This window comes from Cicer arietinum, chromosome 3, assembly GCF_000331145.2.
Source record: "Cicer arietinum cultivar CDC Frontier isolate Library 1 chromosome 3, Cicar.CDCFrontier_v2.0, whole genome shotgun sequence".
NCBI lineage: Eukaryota > Viridiplantae > Streptophyta > Magnoliopsida > Fabales > Fabaceae > Cicer > Cicer arietinum.
The window spans coordinates 64,867,346-64,889,897 of NC_021162.2; the positions used below are offsets into that span (position 1 = coordinate 64,867,346).

The 22,552-nt window shown below is 32.5% G+C and overlaps 2 protein-coding genes and 1 long non-coding RNA gene across 9 annotated transcripts in view; all 3 read right to left on the minus strand.

The window, feature by feature from the left end:
- Positions 1-772: 772 nt before the first annotated feature.
- LOC101513999 (uncharacterized) lies at positions 773-5,289 on the minus strand. 7 transcript variants are annotated; one of them, XM_073365788.1, is made up of 10 exons: positions 5,179-5,289; positions 4,054-4,221; positions 3,769-3,973; positions 3,321-3,411; positions 3,095-3,240; positions 2,556-2,799; positions 2,363-2,467; positions 2,079-2,261; positions 1,796-2,000; positions 773-1,554 (listed from the first exon to the last, which is right to left on the minus strand). In XM_073365788.1, exons 2-10 carry the CDS (start codon positions 4,199-4,201, stop codon positions 1,058-1,060), a joined length of 1,824 nt encoding a protein of 607 aa, XP_073221889.1. In that variant the 5' UTR covers positions 4,202-4,221; positions 5,179-5,289; the 3' UTR covers positions 773-1,057. The 7 variants fall into 7 exon arrangements, with proteins under 7 accessions (XP_073221889.1, XP_073221888.1, XP_004493183.1 ...); XM_073365787.1 differs by lacking the exon at positions 5,179-5,289 and adding an exon at positions 4,551-4,803; XM_004493126.4 differs by lacking the exon at positions 5,179-5,289 and adding an exon at positions 4,521-4,803.
- A 3,967-nt stretch (positions 5,290-9,256) lies between these two features.
- On the minus strand, positions 9,257-11,102 carry LOC140919545 (uncharacterized). The gene is made up of 2 exons (XR_012162196.1): positions 10,266-11,102; positions 9,257-9,470 (listed from the first exon to the last, which is right to left on the minus strand). It is a non-coding gene; the product is annotated as an uncharacterized lncRNA (long non-coding RNA).
- A 3,399-nt stretch (positions 11,103-14,501) lies between these two features.
- Positions 14,502-22,552, minus strand: part of LOC101515516 (uncharacterized) — a 9,020-nt gene continuing 969 nt past the window's right edge. Inside the window, exons 2-11 of the mRNA XM_004493130.4 lie at positions 21,713-22,357; positions 20,833-21,010; positions 20,495-20,723; positions 20,016-20,155; positions 19,514-19,803; positions 18,950-19,162; positions 18,333-18,824; positions 16,683-17,360; positions 16,026-16,556; positions 14,502-15,245 (exon numbers count right to left, since the gene is read on the minus strand). Of these exons, the coding sequence (XP_004493187.1) occupies positions 15,021-15,245; positions 16,026-16,556; positions 16,683-17,360; positions 18,333-18,824; positions 18,950-19,162; positions 19,514-19,803; positions 20,016-20,155; positions 20,495-20,723; positions 20,833-21,010; positions 21,713-21,985 (3,249 nt within the window). The 5' untranslated portion in view covers positions 21,986-22,357 and the 3' untranslated portion in view covers positions 14,502-15,020. The remainder of the gene's footprint in view (positions 15,246-16,025; positions 16,557-16,682; positions 17,361-18,332; positions 18,825-18,949; positions 19,163-19,513; positions 19,804-20,015; positions 20,156-20,494; positions 20,724-20,832; positions 21,011-21,712; positions 22,358-22,552) is intronic.

Below are 22,552 nucleotides of genomic sequence, written 5' to 3' on the forward strand. Positions count from 1 at the left end.
CAGCTTTATTCGTATTCTTCAATTTTTTATATTGGAAAAAGCATATTGCCTCCGTTGCGAGTTAAGTTATAATTTTACGAATTTAGATACCAATTTTGAGTTATCTAATAAATTCGAAATGTTGTAAACTGAGATTTAAACAACTTAAGTTAGCTGAAATCTTAGTTAACTCGTAAATTCGGATAAAATTGCATAAATTCACAAATTAATATCTAACCAAATGTTTGAATGAATTATTTAAACAAATGGTGAAACTAAACCATTTAACCAATAAAAATAAAAACCAATTAAACAAATGTTGACACATTAAATGCATATCATCGATATCAATTCAATCCAAGTTATATAGACACCGTGTGTTGATTTTATAGATAGTATTTTTCTCTATTTTGCACAACCTTTTGATGTGGGATTAATGGTTTGAAAGTCTAAATAACAATCTCATACTATTATCCTATTTTGTTAATTTATTTTAAAACAACGTAGATGAAGCTTTGTTTAATTTTTATAATGTCTTATTTAACACAAATTTATAAGTATAACACTTTTATTATGGTGATTTAATATTTTTTCTATAATTAAGTTAAAGTTATGTATTTATGGTAACATATAAGTATATATATCATGTATATATTATTTTTAATTATATTTTAATATGAGATAAATCCGTACATATTTACCATTCGATTTGGCAAATTGATTTCATCTAGATAAATCAAGTTTTTTTAAACTCTCAAGTTAGAAGACTTTGTCTCCAATACAAAGAAAAACATAAATCAAATAATAACAACTACACATAAATATGATCACTTTTACAAACGAGTTATATTGGCTAGTCTTCTAACAAACCTACTTAAGGATATTGGTGCAGCCTAAAATGATGTCTCCTAAAGTTCTGGGATAGTTTAGATCTGCCAAAGAAAATGATCAGAGATTTGCTAGAATTTGGAAGATCATTCATTGTACAGTGCTAATAAAAATGCAAGCCAAATGTTCAAAATCAACCTTCCACACCCTTTTAATGAAAATATATATAGTTAAAGAATGAAGATTGTAGCTACTCAGAGTAAACAGCCTTAGTAGGTTCAGTAGAAAGACCAAACCCAAATGGGAAAAGGGGATCATAATGAGGATCTCCAACATTCATTGGAAGTTGATCAACACTTTTGAACCATGTTCTTGGAAGCTTTCCTGTGAAACCATAGTCACCATATAAAACATCTGCCACACCTTGGCCTTCACTACCCGGTAACCAACCAGCAACAAGTCCATCTATCAAATCAACATACGGTGTGATAACTAAAGGGCGACCGGAAATAATCACAACCACACATTTTATAGCTCCACAAACATTTGTTATGGTCTCAGGACCAGGGTTGGGAATTGTCAAGTTCATATTGTCACCATGCATTTCAGCATAAGGATGCTCTCCTACTACAACTATGGCATAGGAAAATCCATTGGATTCAACAAATTCTTTATCAGGGTTCTCCTTGTAGATCACTATGGTCTCTGGATCAACAGTGTTTTTTACAGCATTGAGAATTGTAGTCCCTGATCATATCAAGAATGTTCACAAGAATAAGAAAGGTAGCAATATATAGTTGATAACAATCAACAAGGTTTATTTTGATGCACTGCCGATGTAGAAAAGTTTACATTGTCAACCAATTGCGAATCATGTTTAGCAATCTAGTGACTATGATTGGTTGATTGTGTTAAAAATATTTACTCTGACCACGCTTATCAATTAAATCCCAATAGAAATGCAATTAAAATTTAAAATTAATCTTACCTTTGAGAATATCATTGCCACTGATTCCTTGCCATTTAATGGTCCATCCACCACACTGATATCCTAGATTATTTGCATGGCTTCCAGCCACAAGTATTTTTGGAACCTTTTTAGGAAGAGGTAATAAAGGCATCTCAGCAGATTTACCATTTTTCAGAAGGACCATTGATTTCCTTACAGCTTCTCTAGCCAGTTCTCTATGCTCCTGTTCATAAGTTACATCTAAATTACGAACTTAAGGAATTTAAATGAACTAGGCAAAGAAAAGAAGAAAAAAGCTAACCTTAATCCCCAGATAGTTGACCAGACTGTAATCAGCAAAAGGGTTCTCAAAAATACCCATCATGAATTTAACCCGCAAAATTCTTTTCACCGCATCATCAATTCGACTCATAGGAATGAATTTATTGTTCACCAATATAGTTAGATCGTCAATGAACTCTCTGTAGAATTTTGGAACCATGAACTGCAAACCCAAGCAAAGTGTGTAACAAAAATATTAAATGTTTCATCATTGTATGAACATCAATTCAAGCATATATATCATATACTTTTGGCCTAAACTACCATGTCCATGCCAGCAGAAACTCCTGCTTGAACCGAATAAGTGCAGTTGGCACGAGGTGGATCGGTGATCCTATCAATACCTTCAAAATCTGTAATAACCAATCCCTGATCCAAGAAAAATGCGAGGGGTTATATGAAATTTTGCATATTTGATGATTTTGTGTTTCAAAGATATATTGAACAAATTATTTACCTGGAAATGAAGAGTGTTTTTGAGGAAGCCAGTAATAAGGTCATGGTTAGCATGCATTTTTACTCCGTTCCAACTTGAGTAAGAGACCATAATGGTTGCCACACCCTTGTCAATGGAGCTAAAGTACCCTGGCATGTGAATTCCCATCAATTCATCTCTATCTATAACAGTGTTACTCTCATCAATCCCATTGGTTGTTCCACCATCACCCACATAATGCTTAGCACAAGCTATAACCTTTTCTCTGTCCATAAGTACAAGAGTATTTCAGAAACTTAACACTCTAACTAAACCAAAATCAATAGCATGATTTTACATGAGATAAGCATTTTATAGCATGGTGCAACATAACATAAGCCGCATATTCATTTTAAGGGAAATCAATGACTAAACAAACGAACTCTATCTCTTTGCCCTTTTTAATACATATGGGATTCAATTGAATTAAGAGCAATAATATCAACTACAAGGTTCAATTTAATTGATACTTCATTGAACAATCATTTTAAAACTAATTGATTTGATATCTAAAATCTTACTTTCCAGCAATAAAAGGAACACCCTTTGGCATATTAGGAGGGATCTCCCCTTGCAATCCTGATATGATTTCAGTCATAGCTTGAACTATTTTAGGATCTTCACTGTAGCTTTCATAACACCGACCCCATCTTGGATCTCTACAAACCTATCAAAACAATATAAGACACTGCAAAAATCTTAGTATAAGTTGATTGATGGCATTAAAATTTGGTGGTATTTACTTACTGCTACACAAGGTGCATAAACATACTGAATTCCTGTTGCTCTAACTTCAAGTGCAGTTGCAGCTCCAATTCTCTTGACTAGTTCAGGGTCCCTAGCAGCAAAATAGAAATATCCATTATTATCATTTATGAGAAGAACATCATTGACTTGAATAAGCAATAGAATAATTTGTATTAACTGCTAAAGAAAAATCCCTAATGATAACATGGAAAACATATTATCTTTGATACAAATCAGCAAAAAAAATAACTCAGTTTCTAGATCTGACTGAGCATGTCTAGCACAAACCTATGTATCTTTGAGGGTGCTTTAGAATTTCTGATGACTAAGTTCATCCATATTTATGTTTCAATTGTTTCATCATCACGTTTCAAACTACAGAACTAGGGATGTGTCTAGAAACTAGCAAAACCACTAATTTACTAACATTTGCCTATAAAAAAATCACCTGGTAGCTCCGAGTCCAATATTGTGAGGAAAAATAGTTGCTTTATAAACAGAGTTATGGCCATGAACAGCATCGATGCCATAAAATATTGGAATTCCAAGCCTGGTTGATAAAGCATCCTTCTGAAATTCATTCAACATGTTAATCCAATCTTCAGCAGAAGCCTGTGGAACTGGAATACTCCCTCCCTCACTCATAACACTTCCTAACCAAAACACAAGTATTTTTCATTAGTGCTAATTGAATGAGGAAACAAAAAGGAAACAAAAAAATCATTATCTTTACCTATAAAATACTTGTTGAGCACATCATCAGATGCATACTTGCGCTCAATCTGTAACATTTGACCAATTTTCTCCTCAAGAGTCATCCTGTTAATAAGATCCTCAACCCTAATATCAATTGACTCATTAGGGTCCTTATACTTCATCATGGATCCTGTCTCCAACAAACCTGCCCAGTTACATAATAGCCAAAACCCCACAAAAAATATGGGAATTTTAGTCATTTTAGCCCCTCCTATGAACTGAAATTTAATTCAACAGGGTTTGTAAGACTCTGTTCATTGAAAGAAGATCCATTATCATTGTGCATATAAATAACTCAGGTACACCACAATAACCTCTAATAATGAGGAAAAAAAAAAACTAAGTTCCCTCTAAAAAGAACACAAAATCTGCATCAGAAAACACTAAAATGGCACAATGAAATTCATAATGATATATATAGGCTTATAGAACAAGAAATCACACCTAGAGTTTTATCCGGAAAGGAAAGCTTGCCTTGAATGCCACTATGCATGGAATGAAGAATCAACTAGTAAGTAGTAACCATTACCAAATGGTGAAAGTGATGAAATATATTTGTGGGAAATAATTGAGATTTGAGAAAAGAATACGAAATGATTAATAAGGTAGGAGACATTAATGCAGGTGACACAAATATTGAAGAAATTAATAAAATATAGGACTTGGGGCAGGTGACACATTATATAATACCTTGCAAGCAACGCCAATGTCCAAAAATAATAATAATTAAAAACCCGCGGATAAGATAACAAATTAAATAACATCTTCAAGATGTGATGCGATATTACAAAACGTACATAATATTCATATTAGAGTTGCCAAGTCGTGAGTTGCACATGGAAAAAAACGAGTTATATATATATATATATTACTAAACGTGTACTCATATGATGTCTGGTAATGAAATAGATTTAAATTAGAGAACGGTTGATGAATCACAATCATAGAGTTCGAATTATTCACTCTCGTCTTTGTTAAAATATCCGCAACACATTTCTTTATATAGTGTTGAGTGTGAGGTGGATCTTATTATATAAATAAATTTTTAAAAGAATCTAAAATGAATTTCAAAATAATTAGATAAAGGAAAATATAAATTTACCTTGTAACTTCACGGATATAATCTAAGGTCCAAAGTTGATCAACACTTAAAAGGGTTGTTGTAATACCCCCAAAAACACCGTAATCTCGCAGAAGTGAGTTTCTTCTTGTTAAAAAATTGGATAAAAACACTGTAGAAACATGATTTTGTTAGTGCTTTTTGTATTGGTGAGTAAAATTAAAGAGTTGGATTTAATAAGAAAAGTTTTACCCCACACCCCAACATTAAATCCCTATCCCACAAATAATTTGAATATTCATATGTATATAACTTGTTTCTTTGATTTTAAATATTTCATCTATTTTCTACAACTATTTTTGAATAATGAAATTTCTAAAAATAAATAAAAAAGAAAGTTATTTTGAGAATTTCATCATAAAAATCATTTTTGAAATATATTTTTTTTAAATATAATTTTTATAATGTTAAAATCTCTAGTAATGAATATATAAATGAATCCAAAAAACTTCTAATATTTATAAGTAAATTTTCATAAAACTCATTTTAAAAAATATAAAATCAAAATTATTTTTTAAAAATCTTAAACAAATAGACCAAAATTTCAAAATTCACTTTTCCCTCATTTCATCACAAATATAGAGTGAGTGCCACTTTTTCCTACCATTCTGGAAAATTTGACTAAAGCTTTTTAAAACACACATTTATTACAAAATTTACTTCATGTTTTCTATAAGACACATTATTGAATAACACTTAGATTTAATTGCATTTTTCTTTTCATTGTATTGGACTTGTATCCCACTATTGTAGTCAGCCCAATTAGATGGGTTTGTATTTGGATTTTTTTTTTTTTACTTTCAAGTCTTCTCAAAAGTCTTGAAAGTTTTGTTTGAATTGTTTAATTTAGAGGTGTATTTTACCCATCAAAATTAGTCAGAAAGTGTATTATTGTGTATTTGAGTGAGAGAAAAAAACACTCTTATAATTGGTTTAACTATATAAGCTCATTTATGTAACTAATTGTTATTCAATCTTTCTTACTACTTAGTTATTCAATCTTTCTTTCTCTTGTTTGTATGATAACATAGTATTAGAGGCAGATTTTCACATTAATTAGACGTTCACTATGTTTATATGTAAACTATCTCGTGACATTTCTTCTAATAAATGTAATGAAGTTTGTAAATTTCTGAAATTAATTTATGATTTAAAGACAATGATATTTTAAATCATTTCAAGTTTTCACTTCAAAAAAAATATAAAAAAATCAATTATAATAATTCTTTATTCACTATGAGATTGCATAAATCTTTCGGTATTATTTTAATTTATGTTAATGACGTAATTATTGCAGGAAATGACATTCAATAGAGCATTTCTATCAACAACAAAAAAGTTTTAAACACCAAAATCACAACTAAGGATCTAAGAGACTTGAAGCACTTAATAGAACTTGAAGTGACAAGATTCAAAACTGATATTCACATAAGCCAAAACAAATATAAATTGGATCTTCTCTCTAACATGTGACACAGATTGCTTGTAGCATAACATCTCTCTACACCGAATATCAAAGGAACAAAGTTGGTCAAAAATTCAGGAACTCCTCTAGAAGACTCTTCCATATATCGAAGACTAATTGACAAACACATATACTTTAATTTACCAATATGTGTTTGAACATCAGATTTTTATTCAACAAATCAACCAACACACGAGTTTTCCATCAAACAATCACTATGAAGTTGCTATTAGGGTTCTCAAATATCTCAAAACTTCTCCAACACTTGGAAAAAAAAATTTCAGCAAAGTCTCGTATTCGAATTAAAAAAATTTGTGCTTATGATACTCATAAATTTGTTAGGGGGTTATGCATCTTTCTTGGGGATTCTTTGGTTTCCTAAAAATAAAAATAAAAACAATGGATTTTGCATATTTTTTTGTGATTATTTGGTTTCATGGAAATTCAAATAGCAAGCAACAATCTCTCTAAACCCCTGTGAAGTTGAATAAGAGCAATGGAAACAACTGATTCATATTTTTACTAAAGCATTAGATCTCCTATCTTATCATTCTTTTCCAATCGCGATTTACTCAATATTTGTACTTCAACTTATGGAAAGCTTTTGGACCAAACTTACATAAATTTAATTGTATTTTTCTTTTCATTCTATTGGGCTTGTAAGCTCAATTAGATGGATTAACTATATAAATCCATTTATGTAACTAGTTCAATAATAATACACAATTGTTATTCAATCTTTCTTTCCTTCCTTTATACAATAGCACACATTCATACTATAATACGTGTCGTGCAATATTTTCTTTTATTTATCTCACCTTTTAAATACTGTTTACAAACACAAACTAATTATTTAACATAAATTCATTGAAGAAAATAAAAAGTTTATATATTCCTTGAGTCTCGAAAGGCCGCGTGACATTTAATTTTAAACTTAATTTCCCTGTTTTTATTATAGAAAAAAAATTGAATTAAAACTCGATTAATTATAATATTGTATTGAGCTTGGATTGGACCGATCAGCAGTGGCCTCTAATCCGACTTAGTGACTTTGTGGTGTGTTTAATTAACTTATTATATATAATTAACATTTAACTATCATCTAACACTAAACCAAATCACACACACACAAACTCCTATGTCAAGAGAAAGTGCTTCAACCCATCAACATGCATGGTAATGCTCCTAAATGCAATTGTCAACAAAACTGCATTATTTTCATCTCAAATACAGCTAAGAATCCCAACAGACGATTCTTTGGATGTCCCTATTTTAAGGTAACAAAAATTTAAGGTGTGATGTTGTCTTCGGTTCGAACACTTATAAAAAGATTTGCATTTACTTCACATTCTGAACTCATTTTATTTAGTTAATTAAATAATGTTGTATAGTATTTTTGACTATTGCAGCAAAATAGTAAGTCATATTGTAACTATTTCATGTGGGAGGATGAATTTGTTGAATCCCAAGCTACAATGGTTGAGTTGGTGGAAACGACATATGAGAGAGATACGGAAGTCATAATAATTGAAATGAAGAGAGAAATGGAGAGGAATATGGAAGTCAGAGAAATTCAAATTAAGAAAACGGGTTGCAGATCATGTGTTTGGATGGTGGGGATTTTGATTGTGGCTTTGGTTGTATACATTTGTCTTTGGAAGTAAACAAAATTGTCTAAGTGATGTATTATTAGACTTTCCTTTGTATGTTTTAATCAACTATGTGTCGTAATGATATGTATACAAAATTGTCTTAGCGGTGTTTCAATTGTTTATCACTTCATCATTTTTTATACTTCTTAATGTTGGAAAAATTAGTATGGTAGGTAATTCTTTTCTCACTTCTCATTATAGTGTAATTAGGTTTAGAAAACTTTTTCTTTAAGATAATGGCAACTTAGAAATCTATAGCTTTTATCGTAAGCTATGGGGGAAGAAATTGGAGGAAGAAGATATGAAAGAAATGGAGAGAATAAATTTGAGTTTTTGATTATTATATCCCTTTTATTTTTTTATTTCCAAAATATCCTACTTTAAAAATTATTTATGTGAATGTTCTATTTTTTTTTTAAGTAGGAGGTTGTTTTTTCGGAAAGCGACCATTTGAATAAAATTTTATAAAATGTAATAGGAGGTAGTTCCATAGAGAAGCGACCTCTTATTACATTTTCTAAAATTTTCTTCGTCAGGGAACGACCTCCTACTTAAAAACAAAGTAGAACATTCGCATAAATAATTTTCAAAGTAAGGTATTTTGGAAATAAATAAAAAGGATATAATAATAAAAAAAACTCAATAAATTTAGAGTTAGGGAAGATGAATAACCAAATTAAGAAGACGAAGAATATAACTTTAATTTCTTACAATCAATTGATTTTTCTTTTTTCAATTTATTATCATTTCGGTTCTTGTTGAGTCAAATACACATGTCCGAGATAAAGAGCGACACATTAGATACTTCATAATCATATGCGTCACTAAATTAACATAGCTAACAATCAACTTAACGTCAGGAACTAAAATGATGTTTACGAAAACAAATTATTATTAAAAGAGAATGTAAAGATTCCCCAAAGCAATGCATAAAAAATTAACATTGACATGAAATTGAATCCAAACAACTTAATAATTCAATCACTAATGAATATATATTAGTAGAAATTTAAATAACTACACTAATCAATAAAAGTTGAATCAAGATTCTCATACCTTCCTTTGCTTGCAAAAAACCAAAATCATCTTCACTTGTTTCATTGGATAAAAATAGAATGACTTGATTTCAGCAAATAATAATGAATTGAAACTCACTTCTGTATTTGTTTCAGCAAAATGGGAAAAATATCTCAAAATGAATATTTGTGTGATGGTGTTCATTTCATGAAAATGATTAACTTAAGTCATTGTTAAAAAGAGAAACATATATGTGCAAAAAATTATTTCATTCCTCTTATAATAAATGTCACTTTAACAAAACATAATTTATCTCAAAATAAAGATTATTATCAATTTTCAATACAATTTTTTTAAAATATCTTTCATCTCCTGAAAATGATTAACTTGGAGATGAAGGAAGATGTTTGAATGACTAGCTTGCTATTAGCATACATAGAGATTGGTGGTGGTGGTGGATCAAGGGGAAGAGATCCATATACAAATATATTTTTTTTCCAAGAGAATCGACTAAAAAATATCATCAAAAGATCATTTTATTTTATCATCAAAAGATTATTTTATTTTTTTCGCTTTTGCAAATATGGATAAAACATTATAAAAACTCGGCTAAAATCTTATTTACAAAACATAAAAGATATCAATATATATTGATGTTCTAATTAACTATTTTTTTATGAAGCATAAATTCAAAGTATTGTTGTTGTTCATTTAGAAATTTACATAATTATGAAATTACATTCCCATCTTCCTCTTTCAAAACCCCTCAAGAACAAGTAAATAATTAATGCAAATAAACACATTAATATCAAAGTATATATATTCTAAAAAATCCTATGGCTAGTTAGCTAGAACATAAACAAACAGCGATCTACTTAGATCTAATATATAAATATCTATACCATATTTTTATTTTATACGGGAAAAAAAATTACCTGGATATATATATCATGTGAAGGAGAAAATAAATTGATTATTTTCCTTTGGCTAGGCTTGTTGATGATACAAACTAGCTAAGAAAGGTAGGTGTGAGGAATGAAGCCTGGTCCGAGATCAATCTCAACTCATCTCATGCATGGAATTAGATAATATATATTATATACACATGTATATGAAAATAAATAAATAATTAATCTTTTATAAAGTAATGAAATGAGGGAAGAAGAAACAAATGATATGATGTGATGATCTTGGATCAAACCTCATTCCAAACACCCCCTTTCCATCACAAATCTCTTTCTCTTACTCTTTGAGGACAAGCAAATATTTTTATTTTTTTGTAAAAAGAAAGAAAATGATTTCGAATCAAACTTCATTCCAAACACCTCTCTTTCCTTCTTCAATATAAAAGGAAGGAACAATATATGATGAAAGTCTAAGCATATGTTATATATTTATAAGGTTTATGAGTGACATGCACTCTCTCTCTCTCTCTGCAGGTTCCATCTTATGTGTGTGTCTCTTCTCTTCTCTTCTCTATTGAATTAATCTCTTTCTCTAGGTTCGAGAGAACCAAGAAAGGCTTGCAAGCACTCAAGTTTCCAATCACTACTAGACCACTAAATAATTAAATATGAGAGAGAAAGTGAGTGAGTTAGTTATTGTGAAAGAAGTTTTTGATAAGGGTAAAGAACATGATAGACAGGTCACTATAGGAATACAATAATGAAAAAGTGTGGAAAATATGTTGTCTTCTTCTGAGGCTAGCTGTAGCTTTATGACAAAGAGAGAGGCTAGAGAGTTTGCTTAAAGAAATAAAAGCACTGAAAATAACGAGGAGGACCAAATTTAAAGCATCATGGGCCTCCACAACCTCTACTTAGGACACATTTTCTTCTTGCAAAATTATTTATCAAAATCCATGCGTGTCTTTTTTAAATATTAAGAGAAAAATAAAAAGTAAAAGAGGGATGGGTAAATGTTATATGTCCATAATTTAGTAAAAAGATAAAAAGAAAATAATGTATTGAGTAGGAGTAGCTACACTTTTTTTTATTGGCTTTGTGTTCCACAGAAACTATGGAATTAATTTGTAAAAATGATTTACCTAAAAAAGAGTGTTATTTTAATTTTTAATTTAATTTTAATTTTTTTCTAATACCTTTTAATCCATAAAATATACATCTCTTTATATTATTATTATATTATTCTCTATTTTTGTAGTATTTATGATGATGGAAATATATATCAATATTATTGATGATAATTTATTTTTATTTTTTACGCATTAATGATAACTTGATAACATTATTATTCATTAAATTTTATTTATTGTATTTTCTTAATTTGCTTGGAATAATAAAATACGAGTGAAAGAAAAAATATTAGTTAATATTCAACACTTAATTTACATTTTGATTGAGGAAAAAAATAGAGTTTAGTATATGTTATATGTTAATATGATATGATGTGAAATAAAGAGAAAACAAAATATTAAATGAATAAATAAAAAAAAATATAATGGTACGTATATTATTATATAAGAAATTAGTTAAAGTAGGGTCGTTGGAGTCACATACTACGCGGAAAGATAAAGCTATATGTCACTATTAGATACATCTTCAAGGAAAAGTGTGTCACTGCCACTTATCTTGCTTTTCAGTATGTCACATTGTCTCTTAAAACTTTTCATTCTCAATGGACTACATGTTACTGTTACTGTGTATATTTTCAATCGCATATTCTCAAATGCTGGAGATTACGATTTGAGATAGCAACTAGGATCCACAAAGGATCATCTATTATTATATTTGTATGGATATTTGTTTAATAGGTGTTTCATGAATTTTTAAAATTTCATCGTACATCAATTTTATTAATTTATACTATCAGATACGGTTATTTGCGAATAACATGTATTGAATACTATAACATCTACTTATGTATCTATTAATTAACGAATAGTCAATATTTATTTATTTTATCTACTAATACCTTTTGAGCTGTATGCCATGTATACCTATTCAGTTTAATGTTGATATGAAAATATTTTGTCTTCTTGGATGACGGTGGTGTGTATATGCATATATTATGATACTTAAGTTAGTAAATGATTGAGAAATGATAGAGGTTTAGATATAAAAATTTCATATACCTTGACTAAGGCCCTTGATGTAGCAAGACCTAGAACATGGGTCTTGTGGTGTTGCTTCTGATATAATGGATTGAGGTCCAATCTGGAATGGTTCGTTATGTCACTAAAGTGGGTTAATGACTTAGATCTAAGGTTGTTGTCAAACATTTTCAACGAGTGTCAATTTTGCAGACAATTCATATGTATTCTTGGTGAGTCATGACTTTGGTTACCTAGTAGGATGTTGAATGGCATTCCATTTCTTGGTTTTGGGAAAGTGGATGTGTTGTCCTCAAAAATGATCTTAGTTAACTGAGTAGGGTAATCCACGCACAAAGATGGAGAGATCTTTTGGCCTCAATTCCTCAATTTTGAGATTATTGTTCTGGTACACCAAAAAATTCAACACTACTCGAGAATCACGACTAAGGATATTTTATAAATAACATATATATTCTTCTACTTATTGAGACAAATTTTACTAAAGACAAAATCATGATAGTTTATTCATTAGATTCAAAACGAACAATATCTTGTAAATGTAGTTTGAGATTATAACAATGAAAGATATAAGTAGGACCGAGAATGATCGTTGGATACTTCGTCTCCTTAGACGAGGTGAACAATATGTCATGCATTCTACAACTCATTTTTCCCATTTTATGTATAATGGACGGTAAGTAGCTCTACTCTATCAAGTCATAGGTCATTTTAAAATAACGTTATAGAGAATGTTTTCTTGATCTTCTTCTTTGCCTTGTCCGGTAGCTCATTGACAATCAATATTTCACAAGAATCGGTCTATCTTTGACAAATATCGATTGGGTCTCTAAGATGACTTTATCAATTGTTAGTTTTATTATTATGTTAATGTATTATATTTTTATTGTAATTAATCACATTACTTGTTCTATTAATTTAAAATAATTCTTTTTTTCTTCTATAAGATCCGACGACGAGAACATCACATCATTCTAAAAACCAAACAATTGGTGCCTATTATTTAACACATAGTAGTATACGCATTATTTTAGAGATTATCACGATCATCATATTAATCAAATAGTGCATTTTTCACCTTTTGCCTTCTTCTAAACGTAGCCTCCACTTGCCTTGCCCCACAACATTTCCAATCAACCTTTTACTTTTTGTTTTGGTCCATTTCCTCTTCCTATTCTCTCCAATTTTTGTGTTCTCCCATTTCTCTGATATAAATATAACCTTTGGATGCAAAAGGAAAATAGAGCATAGCAAACTAGTTAATTGTGCATATCTCCCTTGTTTGGCTTTAAAGGTACAAAGCGAGGATGCAACTATATTATGTCAGAAAATAATCATGTCATTCAAGTTCATATAAATACCTAAGATAACTCCTTGAAGTTAATGAGATTATGATTATCACATTGATCATATAAAGGTCACAAATATTTCAAGGATAAATGCTAAAAAGTGCATGTATCTCTCATCATTTGAAGCAAACTTGTACACGTAGTAAAGATTAAGTAGAGCTCAATGTATCACAATAATTTTTCATAGACCAATGAAAATTCAAATATTTTCCTTTTATGTACCATGCCATATGTGTAAGTGCCAAAGTGAGAGGGGAAATATTATTACCAAAAAAGAGGAGAATAGAGCAACAAAAAAGTGGGGGGAAATCACTCTCCTTGGTCCTACCCACAAAACCTGTCTTATGGTAACCATGATCATATCATCATATGGATATCAGTCTTATTTTTTTTTTTTTAAAAACATATGCATTGAATAAAGCAAAGATACGTGATCACATAGGAATCAAGCCGGCTGATATGTGTCAATCACTTCAAAATGTTTGCCACTTTTAATAAAGAGTGGAGACTTATTTTGTTCGGAGAAACAAACTGTGTGGCTCATTTTGGTTTATTACTGCCCCGGCTAACAAAGTAATGTTAACTAGTTGATAGAAGAAGAAAATTATTACTTATCCAACAAGAGTAAAATAAAATCGTTAAAACAAATAATAAATTGATAAACTTGATTTGCAAGACTAGAAAAGGTGGAATCCCACAAGTTGCTTGCATACAGAAAGAGTTTATAAAAAGCTTTTGAACAATTGTAATTCACTCCAAAAGCAGAAGATTCCTCAAATAAATGGAACAACTTTATGGAATTACAAAAGGGTCACGGTTCTATATCTTGGATATATATAATAATATATCCTATGTATGGGAACATACATATCCCTTATTTTTGGAGGTAAGTATCATCTCTTATTCTCACAATTCAAATAAGTATCGTCTCTTATTCTCACAATTCTTGGGCCTTTGGAAGTTATTTGAGTAAGGAAAATCTGTAACCATGTAACCATATCTACCCTTCAGTGCTACTTAGCTCACTCCATCAATTAACGCCAGGTCCATAGTATCATTATTGACCAGTCTTCAACTTGAGACAGTTGAAAATGAGTAAATGTAAAAATCTTGATCATATACAATTCTACTTGGGAAAAGACTGAGAAAGCTAAGAGAGAAGAATGTACACACTATAACTATTTCTACAGACTAATATACAGTCATTGGATTGGAGCAAGAAAAGGGTAGAGCACAGGGTAGACTGACAACAATCACTTGAAAGAGCCTCAAGATTGCTTTTTAACAATCTTTACGCTGCTATAGAATCGCTTGAGATCTTTCATAGCTTTTTCCTCAATTTGAATTGAACGAATGGATGATGGTGTTTCAACTTCGGGCTTGAACCAACGGTTCACCCCGTTTGCTTCAGATGGTGAGCCTTGACCGGTAGCTATAGTGAACCCAGAAGTTCTAGTCTTTGGACTACTGGAAAGGCCTTGTAGTTTCTTTACCTGTTACCAAACAATAATCTCAGTTAAACACTAAACACTATTGATAGAATATGAGAAAATAAAATATAAAATCTTAATAGTATGTTACAGTATCTTAGTTTATCTCGTTGAACTAACTTCTTATCTTAAAGCATCTCAATATTATGTTATTTTCATAATTTTCATATAACATTTGAGAGGGGAAAAGTGATTTAATTTATATATACCATCAATAAATCATTAAAAACATTGGGATTTAGTTATAGGATTTAATTTTATATACAGTTAATGTAAAGATTTAGTTATGGAAACATTTGACTTTAAAATAACTACTTCTAAAGTCATAAGAGTGGTTGTTATTTGTTGACAATGTAAAACCTTTTACACCTGCAATGTATGAAAATTAATCTCTTAATTCAAACTACTTCTGAAGACACATGATTGATTGTCATTTGGTGACAATGTAAAACATTTGACACCGACAACTGATCAAAATTAAACTAAAAAAAATACCAAAATGCAATTAAAATATGCATGAGCCTATAGGCATCAAGAATGATCACCAACCGATACGAAGCATACACTGCAAACCTATGAAGCACAAATACAGACAAGGACACCGGACACGACACTGACACGTCGACACCGATAATAATTTGAGAAAATTAATTAATTGAATGAAATCATAGTGTTGGTGTCGGACATCCGAACACGTCTTTGATTAGAGGTGTCGGTGCTACAGAGCTACAAACACATTACCATGGGGGCAAAACACATGAAAGGAAGCCTTAATTCACAAACCTGTTGCATTTGGATGTCCCTTAAAGATGGCCTAGTGGGTTGAGGAGGGGTTCCTGAAGCAGCCCAAGGAGGGGTGTTTTTTTCTCCATCAGTTGCCAGGGAACTTTGAGTTGAGGCAACAGGTATTGGGCTAGAATGAAGAAATGAACTCAACTTTATTTTGCCACCGCTTCCAAAATCAGAAAGATCATCCACCTTGTCTTTAACAACAGCTGGCTTGTTACCCTTTATTTTGCTCTGCTCGTTCTGGATTTCACGAAGAGAAGTAGAACCCTTCATAAACTTGGCCACCCCGCCCCATGCAGGACCTTCATTTCTCGGTGTCGGGGGAGGCACCACCTCTTTTGGAGATTCATCAAGAGCACCGCTCAGAAACATAGAAAGACCACCCTTCTTGTTCTTCTTCTTGGAACCCTTTGGTGACTGACCCTTACCTTTCGGCAACTCTGAAGCATCTTTCTTTTGTACAACAAAAGCTACATCTTTTTCACCCTGGCCTTCTGTGAAATGTTTGGAGATATCCTCTTCCACCTATCAAATAAGTTAAGCTTTAAGCAGTGCAATAAATGGAAGGAACTACGCAATTAATTTTTTCCGAAACATAAAGTTTGAGTATAATTCAACGTAGATGGCATGAATAACACATTGGAAACCAACCTTTGAAGTAGGAGCGGTCATGATGTCAATGTCCAGCAGGTCTTCAGATTCGGGGATCACTTCACTTTTGGAATAAACAGATTCTATTTCTGTCTGCTCTATGGTTGATTTGCTACTGCCCTTTCTCCTTTGTTTTCTTGATGATTTACCTTTCTTACTACTACCTTTCCCTTCTGCTAGTATAGAAGACGACTCTTTACTCTGTGAATTCTCGACGGGAACACCAAGCTCTGCAAGCGAGCTCTCAAGTGCTGACTTAGATTGTAGTTTCGCAATCTGCTGGTCATCGAGAAGATGTCCTTTAGACTGCTTGGTTTCAAGCATCTCAATCTGCTGCAACTTCTTCCTTATAGCTCGTACTACTTTGGAGATTTCATTATCGGGATCATCCTTTGGCTGTAGAAAGGAATCTGATCTTTGAACTTTCTCCAATTTCAGTGCAGACATTTTCCTGGGTTTGTCACAAGTTCTTTGACACTCTATCTCATTATCATCCTCTTCACTGTCAATGATAACAGGGAGTGTAGCAGTTGGAGTTGGGAGCCGACGGTAACTCCATGGCTCAGACGATCTCTGGTCTAACAACCCCTCGAGGCTCGCCAAAACATCTAATGAAGCACTTGCTACAGCATGTGTTGAAACTGAGAATATATAATCAAGGTTGCGCATGACAATGTCCTGAAACCAGTAAATAATATGAAGCTTTAGTATGTATGCAATCCACTTTACACATCCGACTAAATATACCAGTAAGTACCACTTAAATTACAGGGAACATGCATGATGATACCATTACAGTTAATGTGTCTTATGGCAAAGACTTTTGAGGTCATGAATTTATGATCAGTAAAGAGATGGATTCTTAATATAAAAAATTAATAATCCGTTCGGTGTCATGCAACATTGTTTTAAATGCAGACATGTCAAATTGTGATCTTTAAGGGGACACGCACCAGCATTTCTTTCATGGTCTTGACCTGTGTGTGTAGGTGGGATGGAACAAAATTTGAGATGTAACAAAATATTATATCTCTATCATTAAACATTGTGTTGCAAATACTTTGTATGGTGGTCAAGATCAGTACCTCGCAATATTTCTTCAAATCATCTGCTCCAAGAGAATCAGCAATCTCAAGCAATTGTATGGCATTCCGTGGCTCCAGTAGACACTCTGCTGCTACTTTTTCGCAAAGACTTTTTAAGCTGGGTGTAGACCTCTGTCTTATATTATCATTTTGAACAGTATATAATGTATTATGGGAATCAATATCCTCAAATAAAATGTCTTCATTTAACTCTTCCATACTATTTCTGTTATTCGACTTGAGCTTCTGAGAATTATCAATCATGTTGAGAGGGTAGCCAGGATGATAAAGGGAAGCCACAATTAATAAATGTGTTTCGCCAACTGAAACTGAAGTAGCCTTCTTTACACCATGCATCCGAGTCGCAACAAGTGGCTTATCCTTACCTTTCTTCGCATCCCACATGTAAACATCGCCTGTAGCTGTAACCGCTGCAGTCCAGTACTTTCCAGCAGATATGTTTGCCATATTTCTTCCACACATAGCATATAACTGTACAATTTTTTTTATCTCTATCATTAAACATTGTGTTGCAAATACTTTGTATGGTGGTCAAGATCAGTACCTCGCAATATTTCTTCAAATCATCTGCTCCAAGAGAATCAGCAATCTCAAGCAATTGTATGGCATTCCGTGGCTCCAGTAGACACTCTGCTGCTACTTTTTCGCAAAGACTTTTTAAGCTGGGTGTAGACCTCTGTCTTATATTATCATTTTGAACAGTATATAATGTATTATGGGAATCAATATCCTCAAATAAAATGTCTTCATTTAACTCTTCCATACTATTTCTGTTATTCGACTTGAGCTTCTGAGAATTATCAATCATGTTGAGAGGGTAGCCAGGATGATAAAGGGAAGCCACAATTAATAAATGTGTTTCGCCAACTGAAACTGAAGTAGCCTTCTTTACACCATGCATCCGAGTCGCAACAAGTGGCTTATCCTTACCTTTCTTCGCATCCCACATGTAAACATCGCCTGTAGCTGTAACCGCTGCAGTCCAGTACTTTCCAGCAGATATGTTTGCCATATTTCTTCCACACATAGCATATAACTGTACAATTTTTTTAAAAAAAAAAAAAACAGATCAAAACGAAAGGAGAAAAATGTTTCTAATCAACTTATCTGTTCCAAGAAAATCGGAACGTAAGTGGAGAGAAGAATTCAGAGGATAAGAACCTGTTGGCATCTAAGATCGGGATCTGAGGAAACCCAATAAAATAATGCTCCATCTTCTGTAAGAGCCATGCTGTGTGCCATTCCAGCAGCTATAGAAACTACGTGAAGCCGTTCCTTGCGATGAAACTTTAAAGGAATGCTTCCACTTTTCTTTAAGTTCCTAGTAATCACTACGCGTTTTGGAGTTACAAGTCGATGACCCCAGGTAAATACCTGCAAAACAAGAAAATCAGAATAGATAAATATAAAGATGAAAACTGAAAACTAGTATTTAAAAATTCTGCTGACAACAACTACATATACTTGATATAACTAAAATTCATGATAAAATGTTTGTTTCATATCCATGTACCTGAAAAAAATTAAGCAGTTGAACTTGAACATAATGGGAAAGAACAATATAAGTGCCCAAAAATTTAGGTCTTACTCCTCTGTAAAACGTGCGCATTCCAAATTTAAGTGATACAGGAGCAGTAGAAAAGCTCAATTAAAAGTAACTACAGTTTCTTACAATTAGAAGGAATTGAACTTGTAACAAAAAGACCATAGTCAGCAAATAGTTACCTCTCCATCAGATCCTAATACAATTGTGTGATATTTTGCAGCAGAAACTTTGGTTAAGGTCTTTCCCTTCAAGGATTCGACTACATGTGGGGTGTAGTTAGAAGCCGAATTTGAGGTGCCATAACCAAGCTGACCCTCTCTATTGCAACCCCAAGTAAAAACTTCACCTAAATCGGAAACTACAGCTGTGTGCTTGTTTGCTGCAGCAACGGCAACAATTTTTGACCTCAAAGAAGATACTCTACGAGGTGTGGGTTGTGTATCGACCGAAGTGTACCCTAGTTGTCCCTCTGCATAACAAAAAAAGAAAAAAAAGGTTGATGTCAATGCTGTCATATTCTTAAATTTCATACAACAAAGCATAAACAAAATAACCCAATTTTTATAAAAGGCAGGGCAGGAATGTAGGGGAAAAGATCACTCGGTTGAATCCAGTAAAGTAGTTTACACTCTACGGTACAAGACTCATAACTTAATGAACATAAATATCGTCAAGTTTTACCTCTATTGGATCCCCAGGTGAACACTTCCCCGCCCTGAGTAGCAATAACAGTATGATGCTTAGCTGCAGCAATTGCCATCACTCTTCGTGAACCCAAACCAGAAGTCACCTGGCGGGGAGTGATGACAGCAGCTTGACCACTGCAATAAATATAACAATCAACAATATAAACTCGTTCTCAAAATTGTCCAAAAGCATAAAATCATTTTGGTTCCCAGAAAAACAACAACAAAAAGAAAGCAGTTCAATATCATGAACAAGCCAACTGAAATGTGAATATGCAAATATATGGTTTACATCAAACCTATCAATGCAATTATGTGTTTTACAGAAACATAGGGTGTTGGTGGCCAAATTTTGAAAACCAATTTTAAGGAACTTAACCAAATTCTCAATAAACTCAATCTCAATTATCAATACATGGTAACAGCAATACTAACAAAAAGCATATTTGTCTAATACAGAAACAGACCATATACCTGTGTATGTCAAAATCGGGATGCCCTAGACGGCCTCCCCTTCCAAATCCCCAAGTATACACTTCTCCACGATCAGTAAGTGCCACACTATGGAACTTTGCTGCAGAAGTCAGCTTAATGATCGAACCATTAAGTGAATCAACTTTGCATGGTAGCTTCTGAATATGCGCATTTCCAGTTCCAAGCTGATAATTTGCACCACTGCCCCAACTAAATAACTCAGTAGCAACTAAAGATAAAGCAAAGTCAGATCGTCTTCCAATTTGACTAGTTCATATTGGCAATTGGCAACAACAATCCAAATAATAACAAAGTTGTCTAAGCACGGCAACTTATACCTGAACCGTGTTCATTGCCAAAAACCTGAAACACATTGCCAGATAAGAGATCTATAGGTATTCGAGATTTAGAGTCCTCCAATGTAATCGAGGCACCATGCTGAAGAAGGATGCTTGCAACAGCAAGGTGACCAAAATGCAGAGCCCTGTGAAGACTACTCCATCCTGATTCTCCATCCTGAAAATAAAACAAGTTTCACCATTAATAGACTAAAAGGGTTAAAGCAATAGCTAGTTTTTCTTAAATTATAGCTTCCCTTCAGTATAAAAGATCTATGAATAATGAAAAGATTTTGGTCTAAATTTCATAATGAATCAATGCAAAACAATGAGACTATTGCGGACAATGATTAAATAATTAAACAATACTGCAAAATTATTAAGCCAAATGAAGAAAGACAACATGACATTATGAACAACAAAGTTGCAAAAAAGAAATATCACTCCTCATTTGGATCAATGGTCAGAAAATAATTATGGTGGAAGTCAGGTTAACATAATTTTATTAATTATTTACCATACCAAAGTTGTGTCCAAGTGGCAAAATTTGAAGATCATCGCAGATTTTCTGAAAGTTACTGTTGGCAGTGTATAACATTGATCAATAATAAAAATCATTTCCATATAAACAAATAAATCTTATAAGGACATTTCATTTCCTTAGAAGTAAGTGATAAAAGTTTTATGAGAACACAATATCTTTTTTTATGCAATTGCCTTCAGTGCACTGCACTGTTCAGCTTATAAAACTTAAAGGGCTATAAACCAATGAAATACAAGTTAAATGTTAGCAAATTGTCACAAAACCAATGCTTCTTATAGGAAAAGACAAGCACATATCTGCAAAACTAGAAAATTTAGAATAGAGAAGTTCTCATACTCGGGCATCAGGATCTGCACCAGCTGCAAGAAGCCTCTTTACAATGGGAATGTGGTTTCTCCAAGCTGCAACATGAAGAGGAGTCAGCCCGAAGGTGTTCCTCAAATTGATATTGCCCCCACTCTTTTTTAGTGATGTCAATGCTGACTCTACATCATTCAGAGATCCTTCTCGCACAACAAGCCACAGATCTTTTTGGAATCCAGAACAAACTTTGCGACCTATTGTCTGCAAATTCTGCTTCTGTGTATGTAGAGAAATAGCTACTTCCATTATTACAAAATGTGCACTCCAAGTATGCTTGTTATCTTTCACAATATTGTACTTAGGTCTGAAAGATGACTCCAATGGCTCAGCAGTTATATTATAATAACCTGCTATTAGTAATTTCAAGAACTGGATTCTCTAAAGCTCCTTCACCCTCCAGAATAAACTTGAACAACTAACAAAAATAAATAACTCCGGCCACTGAGTCATTCAGTTGATACTTGCTAATCCATACTACGGTGATACAGTAATCAAATTACAAGTAAATTATCCGTCTGCTAATCTACCATCAACACCACCATAAACATCACCTTGATCATAATATCATTTACATAAATCCATTGAGGATTCCCAGCACCGTTCACAGGCCACAGAAATCTGCAATAAACAATGCAATTACTGTTGGTAAGACCATTCTTGTGGAAAATAAGTTACCTTTAGGAAAGGAAGCTACACAAACATTCACAGGCAACTAAAGTCCCTAAGCATATAATCTCCCTCACTCTTTTGGGGCATATAAGCTGCCAAGAACCAACAAAACTCATATCAAACAAGTCTGAAAATTGAAGTCAC